Source organism: Henckelia pumila, chromosome 2 (genome assembly GCF_033568475.1).
Source record: "Henckelia pumila isolate YLH828 chromosome 2, ASM3356847v2, whole genome shotgun sequence".
Taxonomy (NCBI): domain Eukaryota; kingdom Viridiplantae; phylum Streptophyta; class Magnoliopsida; order Lamiales; family Gesneriaceae; genus Henckelia; species Henckelia pumila.
This window is the reverse complement of record NC_133121.1, coordinates 131,664,031-131,677,752: the sequence shown is the minus strand read 5'-3', so window position 1 is coordinate 131,677,752 and position 13,722 is coordinate 131,664,031. Positions and strand designations below refer to the sequence as shown.

General features: G+C 42.7%; 2 protein-coding genes across 2 annotated transcripts; both read left to right on the top strand.

Moving 5' to 3' along the window:
• The first annotated feature begins 316 nt into the window (after window positions 1-316).
• On the top strand, window positions 317-1,408 carry LOC140878429 (uncharacterized). Its single transcript, XM_073282030.1, has one exon. The coding sequence runs from the start codon at window positions 317-319 to the stop codon at window positions 1,406-1,408; it is 1,092 nt and encodes a 363-aa protein (XP_073138131.1).
• Window positions 1,409-11,010: 9,602 nt separating this feature from the next.
• On the top strand, window positions 11,011-12,384 carry LOC140878428 (uncharacterized). Its single transcript, XM_073282029.1, has one exon. The coding sequence runs from the start codon at window positions 11,011-11,013 to the stop codon at window positions 12,382-12,384; it is 1,374 nt and encodes a 457-aa protein (XP_073138130.1).
• Window positions 12,385-13,722: the final 1,338 nt, after the last annotated feature.

The window sequence follows — 13,722 nt, the reverse complement described above, 5'->3', positions numbered from 1 at the left end:
CACACACCACTCTCTATATTTTCGCTATCCTAGCATCTGACTTGAGCGTCGGAGGGGATACGCCGGAACACCTTCCGGACCCCCTTAACATTCTTGTTAGTGGTTTCAGGTCAGCAGCAGTTCATCTCTTATTTGGAGGAGTTTCTTCAGCTCGTCCAAGGAGATCACTTTATTGAGGACATTCTTGTTAGTGGTTTCAGGTCAGCAGCAGTTCATCTCTTATTTGGAGGAGTTTCTTCAGCTCATCCAAGGAGATCACTTTATTGAGGTATATCAATTGGCGCCGTCTGTGGGAAAATCGAGCTAAGACGTAGATATGGCAGGAAGAGGAAGAGGAAGGGGAAGAGGAAATGTGGCGGATATGACTGTAGATCAGCTCAGCCAGTTCATCACTCAAACGGTGCAAGCGGCCATGGGTCACAATCCACCACCTCCTCCCGTGGGTCAGCCAAACCCAATGGATGCGGTGTGGGAAGAGATTAGGAGACTAGGTCGGCAAGTAGGAGGTCGGCCTGGGCCTATACAAAGGGAAAGTCCTTTTGCTCGGGCTATTCTAGATGAGGAACTCCCTGCAAATTTTAAGCAGCCTACTTTAGGGGAGTATGACGGGAGCTCAGATCCGGAGGAACACTTGGGGAGATTTGAAAATGCAGCCTTGTTGCATAGATATTCAGATGCAATTAAATGTCGGGTCTTCCTCACTACTTTGGTAAGGTCAGCCCAGCAATGGTTCAACCTTTTACAGCCTGGTAGTATTCATAGTTTCAATGACTTCAGCTCAGCTTTTCTACACCAGTATGCAAGTAGCAAGAAATATTTGAAGACTTCTCTCAGTTTGTTCAATATGAAGCAATCTGAGGTGGAACCGTTGCGGGAGTATGTTCAGCGCTTCAATACAGCAGCTCTGAAAGTACCTGCTGCCACTGCTGACACCTTGGTCAACTCTTTCACTCAAGGGTTGAGAGGAGGGGAGTTTTTCAGATCCTTAGTCAAAAAGCCTCCTTTGACTTATGATGAGCTCCTTAGTAGAGCTGAGAAGTACGTGAATTTGGAGGATGCACAGAGGCAGAGGAGACAGGAAGGAATGTCTGGGAGTAAGCCTAGTGCCAAGGTGGGAGCAAAGGCCGAGGGGAAGACAGAAGGAGGAAGGAAGAGGGTGGCAGAAGAGATGAACAGGGCCAAAGGACCCTACCCCTATGTACCCCTATCGGTGAGCCTGGAGAAGGCAATGCAAGTATGTGAGGATAGGCGAGCACTTGTGAGGCCCCGCAATGCTGAGAAAGGCCCGCGGTTACCGCCATCTGACAAGTTTTGCGATTTTCATCAGGAGTATGGGCATATCACCAATGATTGTCAGAGGCTAGGTGAGGAGGTTCAAAGGATCATGTATGATGTGAAACGACCCTAACTCTATAATAAATAAATATGCGAAAATTTTTTTTTTTTTATACTACTAAATAAAATATGTACATATATGCCCATACATATATGCACAGAATAAAATATTTAAAATAAATACATGACTAAATAAATAAATAATTAAATACTTAAGAAAAATGCAATCCTTAAAATAATTAAACATTTGAGTCAACCCTAGAATTAAAAATATACTGCATAAATAAAATAATAACATGTGTCATGCACTAAAAATATTTAATAAAATATTCCAATAAACCTCAACCAATAAAAATATTAAAATGTATCATGACACTCAAACATGGTGACTCAGAAGCTGTCACGGTCACGGGGCTACTGCAGCGCTGCTCATACGTCCTCACCACCGGTAGGAGTAACCTGTTCCTCTACGTACTCACCTGCACCATATCAGTGTAGTGAGCCTAGAGGCCCAACATGCATACTAACAAGGGTTTAAAATAATTTAAATCAATTTAATACTAATACATACATATACATGAATGAGCATGCTTAAAAATTACATAACATAAATTACATAAATAAACATACATAACATACATAATATCATACATACATAAGTTGTTGAGCATTTATTTTCTGAACATCGAATGGTCCTATCCGTAAGTGTGACCCATAGTGCGACTGATCAGTCTAAGAAACCATCGTACGAGGCTGGTGGCGAACCACCCATACATAAATGGCAGAAAACTGCCCATACATAAATGGCAGAAACTGCCCATACATAAATGGCCACACTACTTCAATTTCCACCTAAAATATTTTATTTGCTCAACCATAGAAATTAAATCATATCATAAAAATTGATTTCATGAATGCATGTACTTAAATAAATTGTGTGTCCTTCATATATATTTAATTTAATTTTTCTTACTAACATATAAATATTAAAATAACTTAAATGCATAAAAATAATTAAATATATAATCAGGACACATGCAATTTTTCTCATGGATGGTTCTGGACTGTTGGCCCTACACTCAAGCCCATTAACTTAAATCTGGCACATTAACATACTTAAGCCCAATATCTTAAACTTTAAGCCCAAATAATTATTCTAAGCCCAATTAAATTAATAAAGCCCATTAAAATTCACTAAGCCCAATAACAACTTAGACTGGCCCATTGGGCCCAAAAACCCGAAGGTTGGCCCAATAACTTCCATGGGCCCCCAAGGCCCATAAAAATTAATGGACTCACTTAATTAATTTAATTAAGCCCAAAATAATTAAACTCAACCCAAAGTAATTAAATGGAGCCCAAATAAATTTTGAGATTTAATTAGGCCCATTAAACACCTAAACTGGCCCATTGGGCCCAAAAACTCGAAGACTGGCCCAATAACTTTTATGGGCCCAAAAGTCCCTAAAATTAATGGACTAACTTAATTAAAATTTTAAAAGTCCAAATAAAATTATTTGGGGGTCCAAATAATTTTATTTCAATTTATTTGACTCAAAAACCCATAAATTCGTAAAATACTTTAAAAATAAAAATACTCGAGCCCGGCCCACCAAACTCGGACCCGAACTCACTAACCCGACCCACTACCTAACCGACCCGACCCGGACCACTCAGACCCGACCCAGACCCCTAACCCAGCCCAACCCGATCCCCCCTCTCCCATTGCTTCTCGGCCGTGAGCAGCAGGCCTTCTTGGCCTGCTGCCGGCCGGCTCCGGCCGCCCCTGGCCGGAGCGCCGCCGCCCGGACGTAGCCCACGTCCGGGCGGACCCAACCTGACCAGGCCCCAGCCCCCATGCAGCCAGGAACAGGAGCCCGAACCATTCTACTCAAGAACAATAAACTGCGCAGAAAAATGGGCAGCCATGTTCAGATCGGTCCAGGCCGAACCTAGCCCGTTCCAGCCCTTGTCCGACCCTACTACTCGACCCTAGGGACCCCAAGGAACCCCTCTAACCATGTACCAGCAGCCCACCCAGCCATGAACAAGAAAACGTGAGCATGAATCATCAAAATGCCAACCGAGTGCAATAGAGAAATAAATTTTGAAAACTTGCTGTCCAAACATGATGAATCTCGGTCCTACACACCCACACACATACATACACTGATATAGGATTTAAAAAGGGAAGAAAATCATGCCTTTCACCGTAGATGACGAGAAAACACGAGCGTGGGACGGTTCCGGGACGACGGGACGAAAATACGGGCTTTTGGAGCTTCGAACCTCTTGGCTATGGCTTCTCTGGGATTGCTGGGTCGAGAGGATGAAGGCAATGAGTGGGGGTGGCGGCTGAAGTTGAGAGTGACGTGAGGTTTTGGGTGGGGTTGGGTAGATTTAGGTTTTATTTTAATAGAAAATAGGGTAATTAATTATATAATTAAGGATATAATATATATATAAAATATAACTCAACTAAAACTCTAAAAGAAACCTTTAAAAAAAATCTGAAACATAAAATAAATCTCGAAATATTAATTTAGGGAAATTTTAAAAATACTAAAAAGTCAATATTTTGACTAATTTTGGATAAAAATGATCCCTAAAATTAAATAAAATTAAATACTTAAAATTTTGAGATAATAAAACTCAAAATAATATTTTAAGGCTCCAAAAAGGCTCATAAAATAATTTGGGTAGAAAGTTGTCATCTCGTCCGTCCACGGTCCCGTCTACGCGATTAAATAATAAAAATACTAAAAATCATAAAAATCACTAATTATGGGTTAAATGCTTAAAAATAACTTAAATCATGCATAAATAATTCACATAATTATTTAACCCATAAATCATAAATTTAAATAATTAAATATCCTAATTATGCAGGCGGATTTATGTAATTAAAAATACCGGGTGTTACAATTCTCCCCCCCTTAAATTGAATTTCGTCCTCGAAATTAAAGTACTTACCCGAACAACTCCGGGTAGCGAGTCCTCATATCCTCCTCGGTCTCCCAAGTAGCTTCCTCCTCCGAGTGATTCAGCCACTGGACTCTGACCATCGGTATGACCCGCGTCCTAAGCCTCCGCTCCTCTCTAGCCAAGATCCGCACTGGTCTCTCCTCGTAAACAAGATCTGGTGGCAACTGTAAGGGCTCAAAATCCAATACATGCGACGGGTTGGAGACATATCTCCGAAGCATGGATACATGGAACACGTTGTGCACTGCCGCTAGCCCTGGAGGTAGAGCTAAACGATAGGCCAACGTGCCAACTCGCTCCAAGATCTCGAATGGCCCTATATATCTCGGATTAAGCTTGCCTCTCCGTCCAAAACGCGCTACTCCCTTCATAGGTGACACCTTCAAGAATACATGATCACCTACCGCGAACTCCAAATCGCGTCGTCTGGCATCCGCATAACTCTTCTGCCGACTCTGCGCTGTCCTCATCCGATCTCGAATCTGAGTCACTATGTCAGCTGTCTGCTGCACAATCTCAGGACCCAGCAAAATCCGCTCACCAACCTCATCCCAATGCACAGGAGATCTACATCTCCTCCCATACAATGCTGCATAAGGAGTCATACCTATAGACGACTGAAAACTGTTGTTATAGGTAAACTCCACTAATGGCAGTCTAGTCTCCCAAGAGCCCCGAAAATCAATGACACAAGCCCTCAGAAGATCCTCGAGCACCTGGATCACTCTCTCAGACTGACCATCTGTCTGGGGATGAAATGCTGTACTGAACAGTAGCCTAGTCCCCATAGCTGTGTGCAGACTCTTCCAAAACGCAGATGTGAATCTCGGATCTCTGTCTGACACGATAGACACTGGTATGCCATGCAGTCTAACAATCTCTCTGATGTAAAGCTCTGCATACTGTGTCAAAGTGTAAGTAGTCCTTACCGGCAAGAAATGAGCTGACTTGGTGAGTCTATCCACAATCACCCAAATCGCTGTACACCCTCTGGTACTTCTCGGTAAGCCAACCACAAAGTCCATCGTAATATTCTCCCACTTCCATTCCGGAATAGGGAGAGGTCTAAGAAGTCCCGCTGGACGCTGATGCTCTGCTTTGACTTGCTGACAAGTCAAGCACTCTGACACCACTCTCCCGATGTCACTCTTCATCCCAGGCCACCAATACAATAACTGCAAGTCTCGGTACATCTTCGTACTTCCGGGGTGAATGGAGTACGGAGATGCATGAGCCTCTGCTAGAATCTCAGCTCTCAACTGATCAACGTTCGGTACCCACATCCTCCCACGGTACTGAACGATGCCATCCTCCACTGTATATAAGAGATTACCTCTGGCCTCATCTCTCTGTCTCCATCGCTGTAGCTCCTCATCAGTGGACTGTCCCTCTCTAATCCGATCTCGCAGAACTGGCTGCACCGTCAACACTGACAAGCTCGGTGCATAGCCTCTCGGATAGCACTCCAAACCAAACCTCTGAATCTCGGTCTGTAGTGGTAACTGTACAGTCAAACATGATACCACTGACGACTTTCGACTCAAAGCATCTGCTACTACATTAGCCTTACCCGGATGGTAGCTAATGTCACAATCATAGTCCTTCACAAGCTCAAGCCATCTGCGCTGCCTCATGTTCAACTCCTTCTGGGTGAAGAAGTACTTGAGGCTCTTGTGATCGGTGAAAATCTTGCACTTCTCGCCGTAAAGATAGTGCCTCCAGATTTTCAACGCAAATACCACTGCTGCAAGCTCCAAATCATGCGTCGGATAGTTCTGCTCATGAATATTCAACTGTCGCGACGCATATGCGATAACTCTGCCACTCTGCATAAGTACTGCGCCCAACCCAAGCTTGGACGCGTCGGTGTACACCACTAACTCCTCATGTGGCACTGTCATAGCTAACACCGGTGCTGAAGTAAGTGCATCCTTCAGCTGATCAAAACTCCTCTGACAATCTGGACTCCAACTATACTTCGCGTTCTTCTTGGTTAAGGAAGTCAAGGGTACTGCAATAGAGGAAAAACCCTTGATGAACTTCCTATAGTATCCTGCTAAACCCAAGAAACTACGAATCTCCGAAGCATTCTTTGGAATCCCCCAATCCCTCACTGCCTGCACCTTGGACTGATCCACTGCAATCCCGTCTCTAGAAATAATGTGGCCTAGAAACGCCACCTGCTCCAACCAGAACTCACACTTACTGAACTTTGCAAACAGTCGATGCTCCCTCAAAGTCTGCAAGGCTGTATGCAAATGCTGTGTATGCTCCTCAATGCTCCTCGAGTAGATCAATATGTCATCAATAAATACAATGACAAACTGATCTAGATACGGCTGGAAGACACGATGCATAAGGTCCATAAACACTGCTGGAGCATTGGTTAACCCAAAGGGCATCACCAAGAACTCATAGTGTCCATATCGTGCCCTAAAGGCAGTCTTAGACACGTCTGAATCTCTGACCCTCAGCTGATGGTAAACAGATCGCAGATCGATCTTGGAGAATACCGAAGCTCCCTGCAACTGATCGAATAAATCCTCTATCCTCGGTAGCGGATACTTATTCTTCACTGTGACTCTGTTGAGCTCTCGGTAGTCAATGCACAATCTCATGCTGCCGTCCTTCTTCTTCACAAACAACACTGGAGCTCCCCATGGAGAAAAGCTAGGACGAACAAAACCCTTCTCCAACAACTCCTGAATCTGCTCCTTCAACTCTCTCATCTCTGTAGGAGCAAGTCGATACGGTGCCTTAGAGATAGGCACAGTATCCGGCAGCAACTCAATACTGAACTCCACCTCTCTCACTGGTGGAACTCCTGCAACATCGTCAGGAAAAACATCTGGATAGTCATGTACCACCTTTATATTTGATAAAGATCTGCTAGAAACATCTGAGGTAGTGACCACACTAGCAAGAAAACCCTGACATCCATGGCGCAACAGTTTCCTCGCACGAACAAGTGATATCATCTGAGGAATACTGCTAGACTGAGATGCAAAGAAAGTAAACATCTCACCTCCTGCTGGCTTCACTGACACTGTCCTACGTCGGAAATCAATCGAAGCTCCATTAACTGATAGCCAGTCCATACCCAAAATCAAGTCAAACCCAGTCAATGGAAGAACCACTAGATCTGCTCGAATGGAGTGTCCCTGCAGCTCCAATTCCAAATCCTTGATGACACTAGTGGTAGTGATAATCTGTCCGGATGGCATGGTAACATCGTAGCCACTGTCTACAACCTCCGGTGAAATGCCTATCCGTCTGATAAAATCTCGGGGGATAAACGAATGCGTGGCTCCTGAATCTAGCAACGCAAACGTGAAGTTGCCTCCAACTAGAATTCTCCCTGCACGCAGAAAATATTTCCAAGTAGCTGCACCAAAATCTTAATTTACCCAATTTCACCCCTAAGGACTACTCGTCTCCGAGGCATATTGCATCACCCCATATTTCTTTACGTAAATCGCCATGCATAACTAAGTGTTTTAAAATTAAGGCTAACTTTAAATTCTAGAAATTAAATCATACTATAAACATTAAAACTTACAGACCGGTAGCGTGGATTTCTGAGCTCGCAAAGCAGTAGTGACCCCTCCAAGGACCGTGCTCTGATACCAACTGAAACGACCCTAACTCTATAATAAATAAATATGCGGAATTTTTTTTTTTTTTTATACTACTAAATAAAATATGTACATATATGCCCATACATATATGCACAGAATAAAATATTTAAAATAAATACATGACTAAATAAATAAATAATTAAATACTTAAGAAAAATGCAATCCTTAAAATAATTAAACATTTGAGTCAACCCTAGAATTAAAAATATACTGCATAAATAAAATAATAACATGTGTCATGCACTAAAAATATTTAATAAAATATTCCAATAAACCTCAACCAATAAAAATATTAAAATGTATCATGACACTCAAACATGGTGACTCAGAAGCTGTCACGGTCACGGGGCTACTGCAGCGCTGCTCATACGTCCTCACCACCGGTAGGAGTAACCTGTTCCTCTACGTACTCACCTGCACCATATCAGTGTAGTGAGCCTAGAGGCCCAACATGCATACTAACAAGGGTTTAAAATAATTTAAATCAATTTAATACTAATACATACATATACATGAATGAGCATGCTTAAAAATTACATAACATAAATTACATAAATAAACATACATAACATACATAATATCATACATACATAAGTTGTTGAGCATTTATTTTCTGAACATCGAATGGTCCTATCCGTAAGTGTGACCCATAGTGCGACTGATCAGTCTAAGAAACCATCGTACGAGGCTGGTGGCGAACCACCCATACATAAATGGCAGAAAACTGCCCATACATAAATGGCAGAAACTGCCCATACATAAATGGTCACACTACTTCAATTTCCACCTAAAATATTTTATTTGCTCAACCATAGAAATTAAATCATATCATAAAAATTGATTTCATGAATGCATGTACTTAAATAAATTGTGTGTCCTTCATATATATTTAATTTGATTTTTCTTACTAACATATAAATATTAAAATAACTTAAATGCATAAAAATAATTAAATATATAATCAGGACACATGCAATTTTTCTCATGGATGGTTCTGGACTGTTGGCCCTACACTCAAGCCCATTAACTTAAATCTGGCCCATTAACATACTTAAGCCCAATATCTTAAACTTTAAGCCCAAATAATTATTCTAAGCCCAATTAAATTAATAAAGCCCATTAAAATTCACTAAGCCCAATAACAACTTAGACTGGCCCATTGGGCCCAAAAACCCGAAGGTTGGCCCAATAACTTCCATGGGCCCCCAAGGCCCATAAAAATTAATGGACTCACTTAATTAATTTAATTAAGCCCAAAATAATTAAACTCAACCCAAAGTAATTAAATGGAGCCCAAATAAATTTTGAGATTTAATTAGGCCCATTAAACACCTAAACTGGCCCATTGGGCCCAAAAACTCGAAGACTGGCCCAATAACTTTTATGGGCCCAAAAGTCCCTAAAATTAATGGACTAACTTAATTAAAATTTTAAAAGTCCAAATAAAATTATTTGGGGGTCCAAATAATTTTATTTCAATTTATTTGACTCAAAAACCCATAAATTCGTAAAATACTTTAAAAATAAAAATACTCGAGCCCGGCCCACCAAACTCGGACCCGAACTCACTAACCCGACCCACTACCTAACCGACCCGACCCGGACCACTCAGACCCGACCCAGACTCCTAACCCAGCCCAACCCGATCCCCCCTCTCCCATTGCTTCTCGGCCGTGAGCAGCAGGCCTTCTTGGCCTGCTGCCGGCCGGCTCCGGCCGCCCCTGGCCGGAGCGCCGCCGCCCGGACGTAGCCCACGTCCGGGCGGACCCAACCTGACCAGGCCCCAGCCCCCATGCAGCCAGGAACAGGAGCCCGAACCATTCTACTCAAGAACAATAAACTGCGCAGAAAAATGGGCAGCCATGTTCAGATCGGTCCAGGCCGAACCTAGCCCGTTCCAGCCCTTGTCCGACCCTACTACTCGACCCTAGGGACCCCAAGGAACCCCTCTAACCATGTACCAGCAGCCCACCCAGCCATGAACAAGAAAACGTGAGCATGAATCATCAAAATGCCAACCGAGTGCAATAGAGAAATAAATTTTGAAAACTTGCTGTCCAAACATGATGAATCTCGGTCCTACACACCCACACACATACATACACTGATATAGGATTTAAAAAGGGAAGAAAATCATGCCTTTCACCGTAGATGACGAGAAAACACGAGCGTGGGACGGTTCCGGGACGACGGGACGAAAATACGGGCTTTTGGAGCTTCGAACCTCTTGGCTATGGCTTCTCTGGGATTGCTGGGTCGAGAGGATGAAGGCAATGAGTGGGGGTGGCGGCTGAAGTTGAGAGTGACGTGAGGTTTTGGGTGGGGTTGGGTAGATTTAGGTTTTATTTTAATAGAAAATAGGGTAATTAATTATATAATTAAGGATATAATATATATATAAAATATAACTCAACTAAAACTCTAAAAGAAACCTTTAAAAAAAATCTGAAACATAAAATAAATCTCGAAATATTAATTTAGGGAAATTTTAAAAATACTAAAAAGTCAATATTTTGACTAATTTTGGATAAAAATGATCCCTAAAATTAAATAAAATTAAATACTTAAAATTTTGAGATAATAAAACTCAAAATAATATTTTAAGGCTCCAAAAAGGCTCATAAAATAATTTGGGTAGAAAGTTGTCATCTCGTCCGTCCACGGTCCCGTCTACGCGATTAAATAATAAAAATACTAAAAATCATAAAAATCACTAATTATGGGTTAAATGCTTAAAAATAACTTAAATCATGCATAAATAATTCACATAATTATTTAACCCATAAATCATAAATTTAAATAATTAAATATCCTAATTATGCAGGCGGATTTATGTAATTAAAAATACCGGGTGTTACATGATGACCCTCGAATCAGAGCTGAGCTGACTCGAAGAGCAAATCCTCTTCGCCAAGGCCGAGCTCCCCAATGGAGGAATCAAAGGAATGAAGATAGATAGAATCAAGGTGATCATCAGGGAAGAGCTCCTCCAAACGGTCGAGGAGATAGGGTGCAGCAGATTGCAAATCATCCCGATCGGGGTGTTATCCATATGATCTCCGGTGGTAGTACGGATGAAGATTCGGGAAGGGCTCGCAAAGCTCACGGGCGTAGGTTGGAAAATTTTGAGGTAAGTTCTCAGCTCAGCTGTCCCACTGACCCGAACATCAGTTTCGGAAGGGAAGATTTAAAGGATGTGGTGCTACCTCATAATGATCCCCTACTGGTCACCTTGACCATAGCCAATTATGACGTGGCTCGTATCTTTGTGGATACTGGGAGCTCAGTAAACATTATCTTTAAAGAAACTCTGGACCAAATGAAATTGGAAGGATTTGAATTGGATCCAATCACCACAGAGTTGTATGGGTTCACGGGTCATGCTCTGCAACCATTGGGACAGATAGTGCTCCCCTTGTCCCTTGGGAGTGAAGAGCAGAGAGTAACCAAAATGGCTTGCTTCACCGTGGTGGAGGCACCATCCTCTTTCAATGGAATATTGGGGCGCCCTGCCCTGAGTGATTTCCGAGCCGTGGCATCTACCTATCATCAGAAGTTGAAGTTCCCAAGTGGAAGAGAAGTGGGGGTTGTTCGGGGTGATCAGAAAGCAGCTCGGTTATGCTATGTGAATGAGGTAAGGATTGATTCAAAGAAGAAGAAGAAGAAGAGGGAGGTAGGAATGGTTTCAATAGGTCGAACATTGAAGGCGCACGGACAGAAGGTGCTTCTGATGTTCGAAGAAGGTCATGAGAAGGTGGAATTAATCCTGGGAGCTCAGATTGTCAAATTAGCTGCTGATCTGAGCCCATCAGTGAAGCAAAATTTGGTTTGTTGCTTAAGGAAGAACAAAGATGTTTTTGCTTGGTCTGTATCGGAGCTCACAGGGGTCAGTGCAGAAATTATGGTTCATCGATTAAATATTCTTGCGGGAGTAAGACCGATAAAACAGAAGAAGAGACACTTTGGTCCAGAAAAGGATAAGGTCATTAAAAAAGAGGTAGAGGAACTTCTTAAGGCAGGACACATTAGGGAAGTGCAATTCCCTACCTGGTTATCCAATGTGGTCCTTGTCCCTAAGAGTTCAGGCAAGTGGAGGATGTGTGTTGATTTCAGGGACCTAAATAAGGCCTGCCCAAAGGATTGCTATCCCCTGCCTCGAATTGATCGATTGGTTGATTCAACGGCAGGTCATCAGTACTTATGCTTCATGGATGCATATCAGGGGTATCATCAAATTCCTCTGGTGGAGGAAGATCAGGACAAAGTAAGTTTCACCACCTCTCATGGAACTTTTTGTTACAGAGTGATGCCTTTTGGTTTGAAGAATGCAGGGGCCACTTATCAAAGACTCATGGACAGAGTGTTTGCCTCCCAAATTGGCAGAAATGTGGAAGTTTATGTAGATGATATTCTGGTAAAGTCTTAGGATGATATGGGGTTGCTGGCCGACCTAGAGGAGACTTTCTCGACTTTGAGGGCTTATCAGGTGAAGCTTAATCCGGAGAAGTGTGTATTCGGAGTCAGGGGAGGTAAGTTTTTGGGGTATATGGTTACTGAGAGGGGCATAGAGGCCAATCCTGAGAAGGTGCAGGCTATTCGATCCATTTCTGCTCCCCGTAACTTGCAAGAAGTTCAAAGGTTGGCAGGAAGGATTGCAGCCTTGTCTCGATTTATATCAAGATCATCCCATAGAAGCTTACCTTTCTTCAAGGTGCTTCGCAAAGCCAAGAAGTTTGAATGGGATGATGAATGCGGGAAGGCATTTGATGACTTAAAAAGTTACTTAGCTGAGCTCCCTGTGTTGGCTAAGGCAATTCCTGGTGAACCATTGTACATCTATTTATCAGCTTTGGAAGGGGCCGTTAGCTCAGTACTTATTAGGCAGGAGAGAACAGCTCAACACCCTATCTATTTCTTCTCACATGCCCTTAAGGGTGCAGAACTTTGGTATTCAGAGGTGGAAAAGTTAGCATTAGCCTTGGTTATGACAGCAAGGAAGCTCAGACCTTACTTTCTATCACATCCTATTGTGGTGCTAACCAACAGCCATATTGGGAGGATATTAACTCGAGTTGATATTTCGGAAAGGTTGGTAAAGTGGACTACGGAGCTCAGTGAGTATGATATCCAGTATGCACCAAGGACGGCCGTTAAGGCCCAGGCGTTAGCTGATTTCTTTGTCGAAACAAGACATATGGAAGCAGAGGATTTGTGGAAAGTATACGTTGACGGCTCTTCTAATAGTGAAGGATTTGGGGTGGGGGTGTTTTTGATCTCCCCTCGTGGAGATGAGATCAGATTGGCAGTTAGGTTGGATTTTCGAGCTTCTAATAACGAAGCAGAGTATGAGGCTGTGTTGATTGGCCTCCGAGCAGCTAAGCAAGCTGGGGCAGCTCGGGTGCACCTCTACTCTGATTCACAGTTAGTAGCCCAGCAGGTGAATGGAACGTATGAAGTCAAAAATGAAAAGCTGAAGGAATATATGAGGACGATAGAGGAAGCTAAGGGTTTCTTTGATGAGGTATTGTTTGAACAAATCCCGAGGGAGGGCAATGAAAAAGCAGATTATCTCGCCAAGATGGCTAGCTCACTTCATAGCTGGAAGACCAGGGAAGTTGTTGTGCAAGTGGAATTGACACCCTCTACTGAGCTCGCACCATTAGCTCAGGAAGAGAGTGACTGGAGAAAGGAGCTCTTGGATTACATAGAGAAGGGTGAGTTACCAAAGGATCCGAAGAAGGCATATCGGTTGAAACAGAGGAGT